Source organism: Adelges cooleyi, unplaced genomic scaffold, assembly GCF_023614345.1.
Source record: "Adelges cooleyi isolate 19-005CV unplaced genomic scaffold, UGA_ACOO_1.1 ACOO_flye_CR_arks_rails_tigmint_CR_PRNA_21, whole genome shotgun sequence".
NCBI lineage: Eukaryota > Metazoa > Arthropoda > Insecta > Hemiptera > Adelgidae > Adelges > Adelges cooleyi.
Genome location: NW_026095871.1, coordinates 9,305,651 through 9,327,663, shown reverse-complemented (window position 1 = coordinate 9,327,663; position 22,013 = coordinate 9,305,651). Strand labels below are relative to the sequence as shown.

Sequence of the window (22,013 nt, the reverse complement as noted above, 5' to 3'; positions counted from 1 at the left end):
AAATGTGCTGTTTTTTTTATACATTTCCAAAACAAACTCAGTATTGCATATTTGTCTGTAATTGGCTTTGTTGGCGTTTTTTTTTCGATTTCATTTAGAATGCAGTTTTGTTATTCCGCTAAAAAGTCAAGCGAAATCATGTTTTACTTTTGATTTTTTGACAATAAACTTATTATGTAGAATATAATATTATATACAGATTCTAAGAAGGAATATTATTGTTGCACTGGCCTGTCTGGCTATCGCAGGCGTAGCCAACATTAAGTGTATTCTGTCCTTTTGCAGACTACCTTATGGACCCAATTAGGACCTGGGTCCCTAAATTGATAAAATCTTACTGCCCCAACCAGATGCAAACTTCAAATGTAAATCACGTTGAATTAAAAAAAGGTAAACTATTATCAGTATAAGTGAATTTGAAAGTTGTAAGACGTTAAAAATATTCATTATTTTATTACAGAAATGTTTAACTAACATAATAATATAAATATTTTTTGTAAATTATGCTTTATAGTTATTTAGAATTGTAATCCCTCCACAAAATATTCTTCATACATATTTACTCTTAATAAAGCGAACAGGAAGAAACAATAAATGTCAAAATAGTATCTTATTATGCGTGTATTAAACCTGCCCAACCTTGCTGATTGTAGCAGCAGATTCCCCACTGGTATTATTTCAGACTCAATCGACTCTCCTTCCTTACTAGCTGGTATTAAGTTTAGAGTTTCTGCCCGCAGGACTAGAAATGTTTGCCCGTTTATGCACTGCTATGTATATCTGGGCTCTGTCTATAAATTATTAAATAAATACATATTAAAACTTGTATGAACAATGTTCTTTACTTCTAATATTGGTATAAAAAGTAACGCAACAAAACTCTATTATAATATGTTAAAATTTTTAAAAAATGGTATATTTAAATTAATTATAATGTACTCTGGTACTTAGAAGTATCTTAAGACACAATGGATTATTATTTTTTTTTATGGTCGAAATTACTCTAGTAATTAGTAGGCTGGTAATTAATTGCGTGGCCAAAAATGTTTCTTCCTCAATAATATAGAATTTAGGATCAAGATTTATTTTAAAGATAAATAACCTAATAATATAATGCATGGAGGGATCATCGAAATCAACATCTATAAAAGATCAAACGGATGAAAATAAAGATAAACTTTGTATATTTCCCCCCTACAAATTGATGATGATAATAATATTAACATTATTTAACTGGAGAAATGGCGCTTTGTTGAATTGTGTGACGAACCCAAGATTAGGATACAATTCACGGTTCTATCGTGCAAGCTCTACGGTCGTTCTACTTAAGTAAATATGTATACACACAGAAGTCACAAACATATGTCATATAATACATACTATGAATGTGCACGAGCGTATGAACACGGACCGATGGTTCTACAAATGGCGTCCAATAATGTACCACGGTGTTCGCATCGATATGGGAAATAGGTCGTTTAAATCAACCAAGTCCTTTGTGAAGTCGTGTACCACCGCCGTGTGGGTTCGATAGGGTGATGCCCCCCAAAGGGCTTTGAACAAGAGCACAAGGTAAAATGAAAGAAGAAAAAATAAATAGGTTATAAGCAAAAAAAGCAGTGGAAGTTTGTCTACATAGACTCACGCGACTTCGACGACAAATGTCCCGAGAGGTTCCTTAATAGAAATTCGATACGAAATTTTCCGGACCAATCGATCGAGTAAGTTCTCTTGTGCGACTGTAAATATTTCATATGAGAACCGTGCTAAATAAATTGTGATACATTATATTCCCACGCGGCAATAGTAAAATATAAAATAGTTATACAGGTTCACGGAATTTTTTCCCTTACATAAAATCAAAAACTGGATGAGCAACGGACAGTTGGGCTGAAATTACTTAAATGCTTGGTCGAAAAATGCATTTAAAATATTATTCCGCCGTTTTTCCGGTTACGCGTTGAAGTGTTATTAAAAATGTATACATAACCAAACATTTAAAACAATAAGTACCTAATATTAGATTACAGACTTTTACATATTGGTGATATTTAAAAACTGTAATAACAAATTTTTATAATTAGAACTTTTTTTAGTCTGACGAGTTATACTAAATTTATACGCATATTATATAAATTATAAATATACAATGTTTAAAAACAAAATATGCTAAAAGTCAATTTATAAGCTTTTTGTATTACAATCAAAATGTAAATACAATAGTAAATCAAAAATGTTCTATTATTTAATAACACAGCCTAAATCATAAAAATTGTTTAAAAAAATATATTTTTTTAGCTTTTTGAAGATAATATTATAGATTTGGTTTTTTTATTTATTTTTGTGAGCCTTTTCGAGCTAGTCTGACGCCGATCTCTAATAAAATTAGATAATAAATTGAATTCCCATTTCTTATTTATACCGTAGAAACATTTATTTAATACATTAATAAGTATGTATGTTATACACGCATACAGACGCTAGGGTACATAATATTTTTTTGTAGATGAAAAAAATATTGAATATATATTAACTCCGTAGAAATAGAACAGTAAAATAATGGATAAACGATCTTATTATACATTCCCTTCTCGTCTTTATAGTTTCAAAAAAGAAATGAATATATATATATATATATATAAATGTATAACATAAAACTCAGATAAAAATTCTTCGGCAGCCGTCGACTGCAATAGCAACTAACAAAAGGTAATTGGACCATTTTCTGTGTGTTGATGCTCGTGAATAATAAAATAGTGAAATATGAATATTTCAGATGGTGCTGGGTTTAAATTCCAAGTCCAAAGGTACACGGTTTGAAAAAAGTTAATTATTATGCTTTTAAAATTAAAATAAGGAATTCAGTGCGCTTCACATTGCATTTTTTTATTTGCTTTACTCGCATAATTAAATAATAAATTAAAAAAAAATATTCAGTTCTTTACAAATGAAACGGACACACATACACACACTTTTAACATTTTTTTTTTATAAAATCTATTTTGCTTTGTCTATGTTAAAGACCTCTACACTAAGAATTCTGGACAGAAGTATTACAGCGAATAGTTGTAAAAAATAAAAACGATTGAAGCCGAACCTCGTTTATAGAGTTATTTTTTTTTTATTCTAACACACTGTCGAACTGTCTCAAATAAATAATAATAAAAAAAATGATATGTTATTTGATTGTTTCTTTTAGTAATTATATTTATATAAAAAATTACATAAAATATTTAAAAATCAGTATAACTTTATCCTCAAAAAAACATAAAAATACTATTTAAAAAAAATACTAATTTTAGTTTTTGTTTTTTTTACTTAATATTAATGAACTAATTTATACCCGTGGCTAAAATATTAGCATCGGACTATGAACAAAGTTGGGTCTTGTCAAATTATTTTTCAATTTCTGTAATCTTCGCTTTTGAATAATAAAAAGTGATTCGTATAATAATTTGTTTCACTATAAATAGTGATCAATAAAACACAAGTTTTACAATTGGTACTTTAACTACATTAATGATGCATTTAATTATTTTAGCGTAGGTTGTTTTAGCTACATGAAATTTGCATTCATTAGCGTATACCGTTCTAGAACTCATTCAATATGCATATTCATTAAAATTGTTCACTAAAATAGACATGTATAAAACATTGGTTTGAAAGTATCATTGACACTTTTGATTGATCGCTGCCGTGGAATCGTTAATAGCCAAAGGTGTAATCACCGGTTCAAGGCTGAACTAAGTCGTTGGACCCTAGGCAAATGAGCTCAACGAGCCCTAGGCCTCATAATAATCCATCTAAATCTTATTACGCCCCTAGTTTCTTATTTGCTTATGTTCAATATTATTTTATACATTCCACTAACGTAGACAATAAGCTCATGCCATTAATAATATAATGATCAACATAATGATGTGTTAATACATCATATATTTCTCGTTTATTACATTCAATGATACATAAAAACGAACTAACAACGTCAGATGTCAAGACTTTAAAAAATTAAAAAATACAAGTAAATTTATTTATTCAATCAATTCAATTAATGATTCATTTACATATCTTATTTAGCATGCTGCATTTATTCAGATGCAAGAATATTTCAAAACATTAAAACTTTATTAAAACGACAATCATTATCTGTTGAAATAAGCATATTGTTTGTTACATAAAACACTTATAATATTTTAACGATCGAAGAGCCCAAATTACAGAATGTAGTTTACACACAGAAAAAATATACAGTTGGTAAATAATAATTGATAAAATTACAATAATTATAGATATAATTATTAAAGTTTATGATTGGTTGGTTTAGCAATCACACGCTTTGAGTAATGACCGCCATTGTGTCATCAAAAGTGTAGATAATCAAAAATAACCAAGGTCGATGTATCATTATTGAACGATAATTAAAGTTGCGTTTCGCCGAACCATTCTTAACTTTCAGTAATCGTCCCTGTTCAATTGTATTATCACTGATGACTGATTACTCGAAATTATTGATCTGCAGATATACTTGTTTTTACATTCGATACTTTATTAATGGTTCATTTTATTTTATTTTACCTTAGCGTATGGTGTTCTATAGTTACATTTGTGATCACTGAAATCAACCTGTGTTAACTTGGTTTAAAAATTTACCCTGGATCACTTTTAGTGATTGTCGTTGTTGAATCATTCGAAGCTAATAACGTAATCGTTAGTGTTGGCCCAAGTTGCTATTAGATCTTAATATTCAGAACAATTCCTGTAAAATATTTAGCGCTTCCAATTTTTGGCTTTAAACATACAACACAAGAATATGACTTGATCACTAAAATGTCATGAATATTAGAAACACAATGCATGTACTTGTGGTTTTTGTCCCAAGTAACTGTCGTTGGTATAGGTTTTTCCCCCCATTTGTGCTTATTTATTAATCTGGCTCTGACGTTACATTTTACCCAATATTATTTTACTATTTAAACAGTGAATAAAAAATATATATATTTTCGCAATCTGCTTTATTGTCTAATAACGTTTTTAACATATAAAATAGATGTTTATTGTTTAATAACTAAGGCCATAAACCTGAATAGTATAGTTATGTGATTTAATATAGATATACTTCATGAGCAACATAAATTTACTCATAATATTAAATTATAACATTTAATTAAAGATATTCAAAAGTAGCTTCTGATATAATAAAGTGTCATAACTTTATATTATTAATTTAATTTAATTCATTTTTAAATATTTCATGTTTTTCACTTAAAGAATATTAAGTCTTAGCATCAATTTATGCAAACTTGTATAGGATTTATCAAAGTATACATTTTCATTTTTGTTGGATTTACGTTTTAGATTTAACGCAAATTAAAATTCCATTTGAAAAAATACTTTGAAAAAGAGACACCGTTAAAAAACAACTAATGTCTGAATAGCTTTTAGAATGTTTTATGTTAAAATAGTAATGTGAAGTTGACACTTGTCTTGTCTTTGTCATAAGATACGTACTAAGAAGTAAACTGTAGTTTTAAAATATGGTAGAGTTGACAGAAATTTAATATAGCAGTTCTTATAAAATATACACTTTATCGTGTATTTTATGAATAATTTAATTAACGCTTTCCGCTTGAACTAATGAACGGAAAATTATTAAAAAACACTAATAGGTATTTGTGCTATTATGGCTGGGTGTTTTTTTTTCTAGACGATACAAAGTGTGAACTATACAAATAGTAAGGGACCACATAAAATGCGTATTTCACAAAAATCGATTATACTTTGAAATAATAAAATATATAAGCACAATGTACATGAATACAGGAATGCATTAAAATTAAAATACATTATAGATATTAAAGGCAAACATTAGGTTTTTTTCAGGCATTTTTTTGAATGTCTAGCATTTATAAGGACTAAAAAAGAGTAAAAAAATATGAAAAACTTAATTACTTTTGTGGAGGAGCGTGTGGTATACTCATGCTATTTGACTATATTAAAAATATGGCGGGCCCAACTACATTGTATTGTATAATGTCGTTGCAGAATAGTTAGCGTTACCGAATAAAATATTATAGCCACTTGATCATCAAAGTGTCGCGTGGATTAAATTTATAACCCACTTCCATCGGTAAGTAATCGGCGACAAATCCTCTCGGGATAACAATTCACACTCGTTTTTATCCCACATTGAACTTATAATTACTGCGTAATTAACATTTCAGTTAAAAATATTAATTGATAGTGTACTAAAACTTGAATATAAAATACATTAATTGTCGAGGTGACCCATTAAACAGTTATTTCAAAACAATCCGAACAAAGAGTTTGAAATTATTTTCATAACTAAACGTATTATTATTCATCAGAGAATAAAACTTTTCAAAAAAAATCTCCAACAGCTACGGTAATGCACAACTGGTAAAAACCGAACTTTGTGATGTATAAGTGAGATAAATAAATCTGAAGTCATGTTCAATTGTTACACGGAGGCATCATAAAAATATAATATAGGTAATAAAAAATTAAGTTTTTACATTTTTTTTCTTTTTAGAGATGTGGAATTATATTAAATTGGAGTAGAAAAAAACTTTTCGACCGGTATCTGTCGCATCGGTTAAGTGTGTTCAGTGTTGTATTTATGCAAAATGTTTATGCCCACGAAAATGATCTGGTGATTTTACGCCACATTAAAGCTGTATCTTAAATCTTACTCTTGTGAAGAAAATTAAATTTTGTATCTTTAAGTATACGACGGTATAGAATTCTGGTCTTCGAATGAAAAATGTGTGCAACATTATTTTTGGTACTTTCATCTGTCTTTTTGTGATTATAAAATAATAAGCAGCAAATTTGAAACGATTCGAAATGAAAAGGTTTTAGCTAGGCATGTATGGAATCCACTCGGTGTAAAATTAGTGGTAAAGTATATTTGAAAGGCTCGTGTATTTAGATTCTATGCCCTCGCTATCTATATTGGATTTATTATAATATTATATTATGTTATAAGATTATAAAACAGTTATTGGACTGGAATAAAAACAAATGATCGAATCCTTATTATTTAGCATTGAAGTTCAAAGTTTCAATCGTCACAATACCGTTGAATGAATTAAACTAACAATAGGTAAAACTTAATCAATAGGAATGTGCGATACTTTTGGACCAACGTTAAGTACAATTTACCCAAGATTTATGTGAAATCATTTTTGAAAAAACTAATTTATTAGTGCTAAAAACTTAAGTCGACTGTTGGCAGATACTCAACTATGTACGACTGGGTGTTATTTTATCAAAAAAAGTTATTTAAACGAGACGATCAGATCTCAATCGTACTTTTTGTATATCTGTCGTATATTCGGTGTGTTTTTTGTCAGGAAAATTGTTTTAGTCTGAAATTAAAATATATTTAAACTTTTGTCATATTGTCGGTAGGATAGAAATAGCAATTTGTCGGGTGGTGAAAATCCCACGTAGGAGTTGGAAATAACGACGGGAGCTGGTGGAGGTCGCGTATGGGGCCAATGGGGCGGAAACAATAAAAATGATACACCGGTAGATGTTTGGAATAAAAATTAGCATGTATAGACTGCTGGCGTTGGCTGTGTGCACGCGAAACTGCATAATATTATATACATATAGTGATAGAGCGATCGTTTTACATTTCCATAAACGCTGACGGTCGTAGGCTGAGCGTTTTAAGTTTGGCTTGATTTTTTTTCCATCTCTTTACGACGCGTTCGTTTTTTATTTCATCGTTTAACGTGGCAAGAAAAAAACCAATACGCTCTTCTTTTTTTCTTATAACCGTATCAAAAGAGCGCAGAAACTCGGGTCGGGGCGCAGTTGAGAGAAATTCAAAGGGTTCTCCTTCTTTTGATTTGTAATGCTATCCATTCACCCGACGAGAATTGCACTGTATATTGTACCATACCTACACCGTATGCAACATATGCATACAGTTCGAAAACTGACCAAAGTCAGCACAATTTAAAAATGTTGATACCTACTACCTATTGTTTGGGTACTTGGTATTTGACAACACTACCGGTTAAGGTTACTGGGAATTAGGGTTACCTGATAATTACCCATCTAGATAAATTATTTACAAAATAATAATAATATATTTACCTATGTTATCTGGACAAATTTACTAAAAGGTATTCCATATGATTACCTAAAATAATAAATACCATTATCTGATTATCTGATAAATCAGTTTGATTCTGAAATGTCGGCATCAATAAAACTATATTAAATAATAATAATTACAAATTTTGTTTTAATTTGTTCATAGTTATGAAAATTATGAAATTGAAAAAATAACCCTATAATAGGGGTTTTACAATTTTTATAAGACTGTTTCTTACAACTTTTATTTTGCCTGAATAAAATATTTTATGATTCATTATACACAAATAGTTTGAATTGTTTTGACGGCCATTGTTGCAGTTTTTTATTAAATTCACGTGTAATAATTGAATACACTATAAGAACGAATGTTCATAACAAATACAAATCTAAAAATTGTTTTTATTGTGAATAATATATATATACCATCACTCTATATTGGTTTTTTATTTTTTATAATATAAATAATAAAAAGTATTTTAAAATGCACGCTGAATACAAAATAAAACACGTTTGAACTATTTTGTTTTGTTTTTGGTTGTATAAAAAAATATTTATTTGTCTTTATTTGTACAACGATAAGAACATATAAAAATTAACTTCATCTTATTTTTATCTGAATTTTTTTTTTTATTAATTAATTTTATTATTGATCATACTCTGTAACCGCTCAAAATACCGGTTACTGGTTATTTTTGCCAACTCAATTTTTTATCATGCCTCGGTTTACCAGATAAGCTGGTGGTAATTACCGTGAATAAAAGTAAACGATTTACCGATATTTTAAATTACCGGTAAAATTCAATACCGGCATCACTCATAGTTATACCGAGAATACCGCAAACTCTCTATATTAATATTATATAATGAAACTCTTTTAGTATATCATTATTGGCTATTTCTACTGTATTAAATAAAACTTTCGTGCAATTTTTTCCTCTAGAAATCCATAGGTCTTTTTTAGGTTTTCTTTTTTCCCCCAGAGGTTATCTCGCGTTGTTTCTATATATATATATATATATATATATATATATTAATATGAAACGTGTAGCCGCCCTGCCATTAGGTCGATAACCGAAGGAGGAAAGAGAAAAATCTGCCGACTGAGAATATAAAACGGTCGCAATAAAGGTTTCCTCTCTGTACCGTCGGCGTGCACATAAGTGGGAGTCCTTTAATAAAGTCCTTCCCGCACCGTGCATAGGTATCCAGTTGCATATCTTCCACGCAGAAATATCGTTTCGACATTTTTCCGTCATAACCGATTTGATTAAAACGTTATCCGTGTTTGGGGTATGCGTAAGCAGCAATACTATGGCGGGCCCTGATCGCCGGAATGGCATTAGTCAATACGAAAACTGTTAATATAAGTAAGAGGTATGTTCGGTATGCTTTGGCGGGCGGCTCAGTCGTGTAATTTTTAAAAAAAGTTCATTTTGAGCAAGACAGCTGTCACCAAATGAAGTATAATGGTAAAGAACGAATGTTCGCGCCGTTTCTTGTCAACGCGTCGTTTTGAGCGCATAAACGTTTATGGCATATTATTAGTATTGTTATTTCGTATAGGTTTTTCGTACATTGTTTTTCATTAAAAACGTAGTAAAAATAAAAATTATTCAACTTTATTACTAAAATATTGTGTACTGGATTCAAAGGTACACCTACGACGAGCAGGTTCGAACTGAATCTCTGTCTGAACACAAACGGTTTAGTTTGTTTTTAATCATGAACGAAACAAAGAGAGGCGGCCGTAAAACAAGAGTTAAAAAACATTTTGGCTACAATTAAATACCATACACAGCGAGTGGGAGGAAAACCTTGCGAGCTGATGCTAAATGACATTGTAGTCCCCTGGGAAATTCTTACTGGGTACCATCGGGGTAATTAAGTACACGCCATGTACAAATTGGCAACTATCAATGCGACATAATTTCATTTCGCTTTGTGCATTATAGTACCCAGACAGATATTTTACCACGTTAAACGCAAACAAAATTATAAAACATGTTATTTTTAATTAAAAACGCACTAAAAATAAAAATTATTCAACTTTATTACTGAAATATTGTGTACTGGATTCAAAGGTGTCGACCAGGAGCTTTTCAGGAATGGAATTAGTATTAAAGGTTTCAGAATTTTGTTCATGATACGATTTACAAACGAAACATTAAGAAAATATAAAAATGTTTTTTTCGAAAAGCGGTGATATGAATAATAATTTAGTGTTGTAATTAAAATCGTTCAAAAAATTATTTTAATGTATTATTAACGTGTATCATTACATTTGGGTTTGGACGGAATATTTTTTTTGTGAAATTTATTTTTGAAGAAAATAACCACGGTATAAAAACTTTATTCAAGTAAAATAAATAATTGTTTTTACTCATGGGCAGATTAGGTTAGATATAAAGGTCAGGTAAGCCGCATAAGCTTATCGGAAATCTTCAAAACTAAATGGTATCTTTTGTAAATGGTGTTCGATTGTTACACGAACGAGTTCCCATTATAAAATAAAAGCCGTTTTCGTTGTACACTTTTTTCTCCTAACTTGACACGTTTTCAAGAGTTGCCTGTTGAAAATTCAATGAATTCCCACGGCACTATCTTTCGTTCTGTTTTTTGCACGTACACATTTTCTACATTAGGTACATGTATATCCGCTATATGTATAAAACAATTTAAACCATATCAGTCGCAGATCATGACCATCATAAAAGAAATCTTTTTAAACAATAAAAATACCGTCAATACACACACGCGCTAGACTATTTATATAGAAAATTAAGATGTCAATTACAAAATCAATATTTATCGTTATTTTGTTTTGTAGCTATGAAACAAAATGTTTAAACTAGGTAAGGATTAATGCGGGTTTTAAGTGCTTCATTGTTGCCAGCTAATAATATTAATATTTGTAAACAATACGCTCTAAGCGAGCATCGGAAATAATGTTACTTACGACCATAGAGAATATCGTTTATTATTTCAAAAGATCAATTTCCGAGAAGTCTCCAAACGCGGAAGACTTGTGGAATAGGTACAAGAAACAAAATAATCGATTTAAGCTTAATGCAATAAATTCACCATGTTGTTTAATATTTGACATTCCCCGTGCTTTGTACCACAGCTGTTATTATAATGGCAATTATTTTGTAGAAAACATATTAAGTCTCGTTAACTGTACTCGAGTGTACAGTTATACCATGCAATTCTTTTCAATCCCTGACCAACAAACAAAATATGTTTTTTTCTTACAATTATTATTATTATAATAGAACGTAATATGACATTAATAAAAAATAAAAAGTGTACACAAACTATATAGACTTAAGATCGTTAACGTAACGACAGTAAAAAAAAACCCAAATAGTTACAATAAAGCAACAATTTAATAAAGCAACGTCTTAATCAGTGTCATAATCAAAATATAATAAAATAATAGTGGCTATAATAACGCTGCAGATCATCGGGAAATAAATTATTCACACTTCATAACAGGTAAACTTTACCACCTTTATAACTCCTTCTACTATGACACTAATAAGTTTTAGCAAGTCTAGGAAAGTAATTTTTTTTTTGTATTAACATCGTTACTTACGACTTACTTAAGTTAAAATAAATGTTGAGTATCGAATTGAAGTTCAATACAATTTTCGATTAACTTAGTCAAATTAAAATTTACTATTAATATATAACAATAAGCCTAAATAATAGATAATAAGCTAATAATTTTTTACATTACAAATTTGTCTCTTATTTTATAATAATTGTAATACAGTTTTTAATACTATAATTAATTAGTTAGTAATTAGCTAATAACGGGTAATACAATTTTTTTTTTGTAATTAACTCAAATACCTAAGAAGTTAAATTCATGAATAACTAAATTAAAATTTAAAGGAAATTTTACTGTTTACTTTTTGTTTAATAAATTAAGTAGATTGTTTCGAAATGTAACTAAATCGCTTAATATTTGTTAGTTTTTCGTCCTTAAAAGCCATTTAGGCCCATCACAACTTCACACAGATTCTTCTACTCCTTTTTATTAGTTGTCATTTCTTTCGGGTTATGGACTCCAAGTATCTAAAAGTCTGGGGTAATTCCGTCTGTACATCTTTTTTCTCTCTGTCCAGTGGACTTTTACCATCTGGTTTTCGTTCCAGTGCATCTTTTGTTACGTTATTCGATTCTTGTAATTACTTACAGCAGTTTAATATTGTAACTCGTATCTTGTAACCGGTTACAGTTAATTTAGTATAACTTGTCCAACTCTGTATAATATTAATAGTAATTAATAAGTAATAATGCCATTCAATGTATTCGATTATTTTTTTTTTATTAGGACTAAGCGGCATTGCCTTGGCTCTTTTCGGGCCAAACTAAATGGAATCCCGTTCAAGGGGTTTCCGGTTATTTGCTGTTATATGTTATCCTGATTTATGTATTGCCTTGGGCTACGAGATGACGTGTAACATACACCGAGAGTCACGCCGTGAACACTATTCACTGCTGCAAGTATTACCATTACCGCGGGAATATACATATTTTAAATGTGCATTTATCTCGTCGCCTCGTATATGTTTTATTGCTACTTATCAGTCACAATACCCGTCAACCGTCAGACGGTGTTCCATCAGTCATTACATTCTACCGTCACCGCTTAGACGGTTTACTAGAGTATGGCATAATGGTTTCGCTGTAATAGTGTGTAAGCATTTTCGCATTCTGCCGGCGGCCATTCGTTTGGGGAAAAAAACATCTTACCCTTGTCAAAACGACATCGTGGGGGTGAAAAAAAATATTGTTAAAATTCTATATAATCGCAGCAAAGGGTCAACATTTGTTTGGATATCATATCGACTTTCACCCTTCTTAATTGGAACAGATAGTTTGATGGGATTGAATACACTGCGTGTAAGGTCGTGGACGGTGATAATATACAGTATGCGATGTAATCAAACCGAATTGTGTTATTACAATAAAATAGAAAAAAAAATTATGTACGATTTTTTTTTACCGTGCTTACAACGTTAATACAACAATCGTTCGTCTCGTTTGAATCGACAAACAAAATATGTTATTGTTGTTGCACGAGGGCAGAGGCTGGTTTTAGATTTAAATCTACAGCCGTAGTTGTGCACAGGAAATGAAACCCGGAAGTTTAAAAGCCATTCGATGAATACTACTTGACGGTCGGCACTGAATGTTTAATACTTAACATCAAAAAATATACAGTGTTAGCTTACACGTCACTTGTATTATTATCAGGAAAAAACTCAAAATGACGGCGGCAATGCGATACGTTTTTATTGTTCTTTTCGTAAGTAACACAAACCGCATTGTTATTGTATAATATCTTACTTAGACTAAGTTCGTAAAATTAAGTCTCTCTTTTCAACACGCCACGACTAGTGGAGTCTCGTCCGACTCGGGTTTATTTGTACATGTTATAAAAACCAATTAATAAGACTTTCAAAAGATTGCCAATGTTAAAAAATATGCGAGCTGGTCCCTTTACTTTCTTTATATACGGTTCCACTCCCTTTCAATATAGCAGTCACATAATGAATGTAAGTAATTCGGTCGAGTGCACTTCAAACGGACGAAAGAAGTCCGTTGGCATCGGGTATGATTAACTTATTTGATTATCACGAGGATAAGAAAAATCTTCTTATCGTAACGAAAAGACATATTATACAGGGTTAATCGAGTTTCGTGTAACTGTAACGTTTTCTATGAATCGATTGTTTTGAATAAAAAACGTTCAAATAATATACCCTTGTTCTGATTATAAAAAAATTATACTTCAAATTCAAGATGAAAATGTTATTTTATAGGGTAATATTAAGGTGGGGATGAATTTAAAAGTCAAATAGCAACCTATATAATTAGATTTACGTATGAAAATCAGAATGATGTAATAAAAATAATGACTGACTAATAACCAGTTTTAAATACTTAAGTTATAAGCCTTTAAATGTATAGATTGGGGTGAGTGTAGACTGTAACATTATGTGATCCACACGCACCACTAACCGGCACTTTCTTCTACACCTAAGCTTAAAATACTAACAACTCAAAAAGTATTCGTTTAAACTAGTTGTGGATTAGACCATTTAATATTTCAAATGTATCATTGTAATTAATACGTTTCTTAAATATATGTTTTGTTATTTCACTTTTAAAAATTACTTTTTACAGCTATTCTTTCAAATATTTTTTTAATAAATATTAATTAAAATGTCTTATTATTTAGTATGATAAAACTTTTATCGCAAACTTTTCTAACTTATATAATTATTTAATTGAAATATCACTTTAACGTGAAATTCGGTTAACCCTGTATATGTTTTAAGGTTTTTACAAACCGTAAAGAAAATTTTATTACAGTTCAGCGTTTCTATAAGGCAACCGGCATTCATTGAAATATTTTACTTTGATATAAATCATAAGAAAAAAAAATACATTTTGTGTACTATCTCGTGGCACCGACTAACATATTTATTTAACATTATTTCGAACAAGCCAAATCAAGAATTACTTCTTAAATGGTTTTTCAAATTCTTATAAAAACAATTCCTAAAAATAAATAATTTTATCTCCAAATTATGTTGGTTAAAAATTCCTTCCAATTTTTCTCTTTTAATTTAGTTATTATCATCACCAGGATAGCAACCACAAAAGTGTAAATCGGATAACCTGCCCAACGCGTTTTGAAAATTATATTAATAACACCGTAGGGAAAAAATCGTCACGCGCAATTTAGATTTGCATTAAACTCATCCCAAACAGTAATCAACTATTTTTGTCCAACTGTAATTGCAGGCTGCGTTTTTATTTACCTTCAATCGGATAAACCATTTATTGTTTTTATACTTTAATTTCTCAATCAAATTAAAACTATACATGCATAGATTTTCGTTATTATAAAGTAGGTAGCAAATATAGTATAACTAGAAACACATTATTTTGTTAATGTTATGAATTCGTATATCCTTGGTGATATCACGGCCATAGCATGTAATTATTTTGCGTTATATGTGTGTAAAAAAAAAATATCATTAAATTATATTGTATGACCTTACATAATGTTGACAATATGAACAAATAATCTTATATAATATAAAACTGCATTAAAATTATTATTTATAATAACTAATTATAAAGGCTAAACGTTCTCTTATGGGATTTAGAATTTAATGATATAGAAATTTCTTCTCTGTCTCTCTCAATGCACTTTCAAGAAGATTTAACTGCGGTTACAATTTGGTCTCATGTGTAAGGATTATCCCTCAATTTGTCCAAATGTTTCTCAATGACTTTTTTTAGGGCTAGTGAGCCACTCTATTCTGCTATTTTTGTTGAGGATGTAAGCCTTTCTACGTGCAATGTAATTGTAAATCTCGATATGACCTTCGAATTTTAGTCGATCTTCCGGAGTCATATTAATTTATTAACTTGTAAATCTCGGAAAACTCTATGATCACCAAGCGTACTTGAGTTATTAGCGTTTAAGTGTATTGCAGCTAGAGCATCGGGGTAGGCTGTAGTGCTATGTTTATCCCCGCTGATAATAATTCGAAAAACATTTATTCCATAGTTTCCATTGTATTATAATATGGATACATATTTCTGTATTTTGTAGATATTTAAAGTTACGGGCATTTGTCAATGCGACTACGGCTCTAACGAAATCGACGAACCTCAAACGACAGATAGTCTTTTGCAAAGCCATTGGGATGAAGCAATCGACAATAGTAATGCTGAAGAGAACGAAATAAAAAAAGACTTCCAAGGATGTAAGTCAGATCACGAATCGTTTTCCATATTATTGTAGGGTTTTCCCCCCCTTTTTTTTTTTGAGGGGGCGTACCGGACTTTCGAGCTCAGTGGGCCGGGAACAATCTGGGTTGTCTCTATAGATCGACCAGAGCATAGTCGACATAATACAATTTGGTTAAAAATATAAAAAAGAATTCGCGATTTGATATTACTCCGAGGGGACATTTGTAACCACTGTCGTTTTGGTCGCCATTATTGTATGTATATAAGTACATGACAAAGTAGTTTTATCTAAATTGCCTTTCACGCATCAGCCAACCGTAATTCGTGTATAAGCCACTTAATTATAAAGATGCGATAACAAATTAATGACCGCTGCTTTCCTTCGGGATGAGCAATTTGTATAATGTTTAACTGCTACAAGACGCACAACGGCCACGTTAAACTTTACTATAGGTAAGTAATCTAACTTTACTAGGTCATCTTTGATTGCTGTTTTTAAATATTTCCATTGTACTTAGGATGACTCAAAACGAATTCAGCAGAGTTAAGTTTTGTTAAATATATATTCTTACTTCGAATCGCATGATCATTAATTTCACTGATCGTTGAAACACACGTTTTACATATATATTTTGGTGACTACTTTAACTACGTTAATGATTCATCTACATTCGTCGCCGTTGAATTATTAAAATTGAACCGTATAATCAATGATTACAGATTTCTCTAAATTAATGATCTGCATGTGTATAACACATGTTATACATTCAGTACTTTTATTATTTTGTGTTTCATTTAATCGTTTTAGCTTCATGAAATATGCATCCATAAAAATTCGTTAAAAGTGAATAGTGTAATCACCGGTTCAAGGGTGAACTAACCCGTTAGTAGTAAGCCCTAGTACACCATTATTCTTACGAATAGAAAATGTAATACACAAATAACGTAATTTAACTTTTAAAAGTTACACACTAAAACTACTCTTAAAAAAAAATTTCTACTTTAACAGTATCTACTTATTTTATGTAAGGAAGGTTTTTACACGAACTTTTTAAATTACAAAAACAACTATATCCCAGAACAAATAACTAGACCGTGCAATTTTAAAAGCTTTTGACAACATAAAATGTTAAATTTATAATTTTAATAATCCATAGCAATAAAAAAAAGTCATCCGGTAGGAAAAGAGCATAGTGAGTTCAGTGTTAGTCAGAGAACTATAGAAATTCTTATGATTGCGAGTGTTATAATCATTCGTGAAAAACGATTCCGAGACACGTCTATAAAATAATATGTACTAATGAACGACTCGAGTGTCTTTTTTTTGTGGTTAGCAAAACCTTACGGGGTTTCAGCGCGTTTGTAGTTTCACGGTTTTCAATACTGTTTCCAGGGCCTATCATTTGTACCGAAACGGATCGCCCGGTTGTATGCAATTTCGTCAGAATCAAATATTCGAGATGGCCCATGCTGGCAGCGGTGGAACGTAGAAAGAGGCAGGCGTCAGCTGTTGTGAGCGCCATCACAGAGTTACCACCGGAAGCTACTTACGGACGCGGTTCAGAAGTCGATTCCTTAACGTCTCCCATTCCAGCGCCTCAGATTCCAAGTAATTCCCTTGGACGGGAAGACGGAGGTACCGGAAGCGTCGCCGTACCCGGCACAACGGAAGTGACGACCACTCAACCCGAGGCGGAAACCATTGACCCGTCGCTGGGAGACGTTGGGGGAGACGGCGGTGACAACTGCAACTACGACATAATATCGATAATATTCAAGTGCGGCTTAAACTTGATCACCAGCATATTCGGTCTGACGGACACGTGTTGCAAGGACGTTCTCTAAACTGAGTCACATGTGCAATGTTGTTATACTATTTTAAATAATATCTCATATAATATATAGCTCATCTTTTTGTCATTGCAAATCCTGTAAGATTCTGAATACCGCTTGCAATATATTTGTACTAAATAATCATCATGTAGCTATGATCGACGTGTTATGTTAAAGTGATCATGGAAATTGTTAAAAATACATTATACAATATTTATTATACATAGAACAAACGGCCAAGTCCGTTAACGGTTTTTTTGAAGTTGTTGCAGTTTGAACTCTAAAGGTATGAGATATACTTAGCCCAATAACGTTAATAAACATGTTAAATTAGACATAAATAAATACTGAACGTGTGAGGGATAATAACAGAGTTGGGCATTATTCGGTTGAAAAAAATTATAATGATAATTAATATCGACTCGTCTAGTAACATTCGAGAATGTTTAGTACATTTTTTTAAGCTCTGGTTGCTTACATAAGTCTATTAATTCATTTTCGCGACGTTAAAACCAACAGTAGGTAGTCATATTATAATAATTGAAAGGTTGGTTTAAGCGTTAAAATACAAGCAAGTACGGGCAACTAAATTATATTTTCGAAAAATAACGATGACGCAGACTTATACGCGGGTAAACACAAATGTTTTATGAGCTGTATTTTTACTTCAAATACCACATTATTTTAATAATGACAATAGCAATACATTTTTTCGGTCCTTTTGTACTTTCCATACCCGTACATCATATTTTGACAAACGTCTGAACGCATTCACGGTATTACTCACTCAACACGTCGTGATAATTACAACCGTAGGCCGATCCGATAATAAACGTCAGTTATAGGTCTACACGGGTACAGCTATTGTATGGAAGTTATGATAAGTTAATAATATTACAATATAATTTTATAATATTGGTTACGGTGGACAAACCGCAGAGGTTCCATCAGAATTGCATTTATTATGGGCAGAGCCTTCGGGAATATTGCCAAACCGTTTAATGGCGAGGCGGCATCTCGACAAATGGGTCTCTGGGGCTGTGTTTTAAAACAACTGGGGAACAAAATATTAGCATTTCGCCACAGAAAGCCTGTGTATATATATATATATTCTCCACCCTATACCTACCCTTATTTGCCGCGGTACCGACGAAATAATAACAATTATAATTATTAGTAACAGCTCCAACATGATTCTTGTCCTATTATTATTCTCGTCGTCGCTGTTCGTCATTCGTCGACCTCTATTTTATTTCTGACACGTCAATAGTATATTTGTATTGTCGCCAGACCAAATTGCACATATATATCCATTCCAACCGTTTGCCATTACCGCAAACAGATTGAAAGCCGAGTCTTGAAAATAATAAAACGGCAGTTTGTCAAAAATCATCTCTTCTCGTCACCGTAACTGTACAGATATGAATGTTCATTACATTTGAAGTACAAACAGCTAGTGAAATTATACACTTTTAGAGGTAGTCCGACACGTGTGTAAACACATCAGGGACTAAACCTGATATAGATACCGGAAGTCGGTCGTTTCAATGGCATAACACAACTTTACATGTAATCAACAATGCAATATACAGGGTGATCGACTTAACGTAATACGCTCATTTTCGCCTAAGACAATTGTAATTCTGTAGTTTTCTTTTTGGCGACACTTAAGTTTAAATTATTTTAAAATACAACAGTGAGCTCAGGTGATTTAAATTTTAAATGACAACGTATACATTTAATTAACTTTTTAGATTAAGAATAATTTTCTGAAAATGTTAACTGATCGATAATCAGTTTTAAACAATTACTTTTAAAGTTACCTACTAAAGTATTACCTCTAGTCCTAAATTTTCAACTTAAATAACTTTCATTGTAATTATCCGAAACTGGTAGAGCTTTGGAAAACGCTAAAAAAAGGTAAATATTTATTATAATTTCACAGTATTTTAAATAAAAATACTTGAAAAAAAGGGAAAACTATAAAATTACAAGTATATATCGCGAACACGATACGATACTCTAATTTCCGTCAAACGGCATGGCGGTGCAAATATTGTCGTCAGACAAACATGCTAGGTAAGTATAATACACAGAATTCCTTTGAGCTGTACGTTTTATTTAGCTTATCCCTATCGCCTCGATTCCTACACGAAAGGCGCGTAGCTCTCACATCACCGCATGTCGACGAACTGAGATGCACTCTATATGCATCTTGTTAAGATTTAATGATGTCGTTCCCAAAGGGAAAAACACAACTCAACCGACCCGTACCGTTGAAAATGATCAGGATTCGTTGATTACACAGGATTTACTATAGCATGTATATAGGTTACAGGACATATTATCAACGCAGTGGGCGGCCAGTGCGCGTTATACGATTGTTTCCATGTTGTTTATTGCGGATGCCGAACGGTTGATTTTCTCGGCGAATCCCTGAATAATTGCTTATTTATCGTCGACAAACAACGATCACCAGGATACTATACAATAGTGAATTTAAATGTCGTTGAAAGTAAACACAATGTATAATTTGCGGATTGTAGTGAGATTAGCGCACAGTCCGGGGAATTATTGCGCGTAGAGAGCGAATTGTGCGACTGTATTTTTTTTGTTTTTTTTTTATGAAGAAACGACCAACAACAATATTGTTAAAAATAATAACAACGAGCAAACACAATGCTACAGGCGAAAGAAACCCTCTCCGATAAAGCATTATGTGCGACTAAATCAGATAAGTCGCCGGATCCGATGAAATAAATGAACGAAATCTACCGTGAGCGTCCGGCACACGGTTTTGGTATTATTTTTTAAGAGTATTGTTTTTTTCGGTTTTTTTTCTTCTTCTTGTTCAACCGAACGAATGTGTTTGTACGCCTTTTGTGTATTATATATTTCCACTCGGCGAGTACAGGAAGTGTGTTTTACGTTATCCCGTGAAATAATAGGGGTATGTTTAAAAGGAAACTATAATCGTAATACCCCCATATACACGCTGCTGCTATTCCCGGCTTATTGTCGACCTGGATCTCGAGTGGTTAGTTCGGGACCATTGTAGAGCGTCGCCGAAATGTGTGCCCAACCGTGCAAGGATTTTTTAATTGTTTCGCGTTTAAAAGTATAATATTATCGTGTCAGTATTATTATGTTGTCCCATCGACCAAGACGAAACTTAAACTTGTACTAGGGCGATTTGCTGACAGCAATGAAAAAGCCGGAACAAGAAAAAAAAAAAAAAAGGTTTAAAAATAATTTTTATTATTGTAATTTTTTTAAACTTATGTAATGAAACATACTCAGAAAAAATGATTATGAGACTTGTATATTTTTATTAAAATATCAAACCAACAAGCGTTTATCTGTTTGTAGTATTTTATATAGTTTAATTAAATTAAGTAAATATAATATATTATGTACATAGTAACTTGCAAGAAAAACATAGACTTGACAAATTGATTTCAGGATTATTCTGTTTTCGAAAAAAACACGAGTTATTAAAACATGTTTTAGTTTTTTTTTTAATTCGACCAAACTGCGTTAATAAAAATATTTTTTAAATATTTCTTTTACACATAACGTTCAATAGTTACCGAAAACCGCACTTTGTCGTAAAATCGTTTACCACAACAGAAAATATTTATAGCTTATTTTTTTTATAAAAGTTTACAGAAGTTTTACAAACAGAATATAATATGTTTATAAAAAAAAACATTACTTACGCATGACTTTAGATAAATACTTAACGAGCGCAAGAACTAAATCGTGTGCTTTTCAAAGTGTTACTGTTAGTGTGGACAAACGGCATTCTTTGATAGCTTAAATATTTTGGTTTTAAACTTATACTCAGTTTCTGAAAAACAGAATCAATTTTCAATATAAAAAACTATCTAAAAGCTACGAATTTTACGAAGTAATAATAAGATCAATCACGTGCCCGAACTTTTACCTGTGTTACTTGCGTTTTCTCTTATAATTTCGATAAAATTAAAAAATTACTTTCAACAATCAGCGTGTTGAGAGATACAGACAACGAAGGGAAATATTTCAAAAAGTAAGCCACTTCAAAGTAGCTCCATTGGGTGCCCCCCTACTGCATGTTATTCAAGCTATATTATTAATTTTTTTTTACTGTTTACCCATTTACTGTTGTGCATATACAAAGTATAGATGTAAATATTCAATATAATAAAGACACTTTCTAAGAAATAAAAAAAAATGACAAACTCAGAGCCGTTTTAGTATTGTTAAATTACAAAAAAAATTTGAGT

At 31.2% G+C, this 22,013-nt stretch overlaps 1 protein-coding gene across 1 annotated transcript; it reads left to right on the top strand.

Annotated features, from left to right (window-relative positions):
* Positions 1-13,318: 13,318 nt before the first annotated feature.
* Positions 13,319-17,891, top strand: LOC126834772 (uncharacterized). Its single transcript, XM_050566936.1, has 3 exons — positions 13,319-13,447; positions 15,773-15,926; positions 17,306-17,891. Exons 1-3 carry the CDS (start codon positions 13,409-13,411, stop codon positions 17,755-17,757), a joined length of 645 nt encoding a protein of 214 aa, XP_050422893.1. The 5' UTR covers positions 13,319-13,408; the 3' UTR covers positions 17,758-17,891.
* The last annotated feature ends 4,122 nt before the right edge of the window (positions 17,892-22,013 follow it).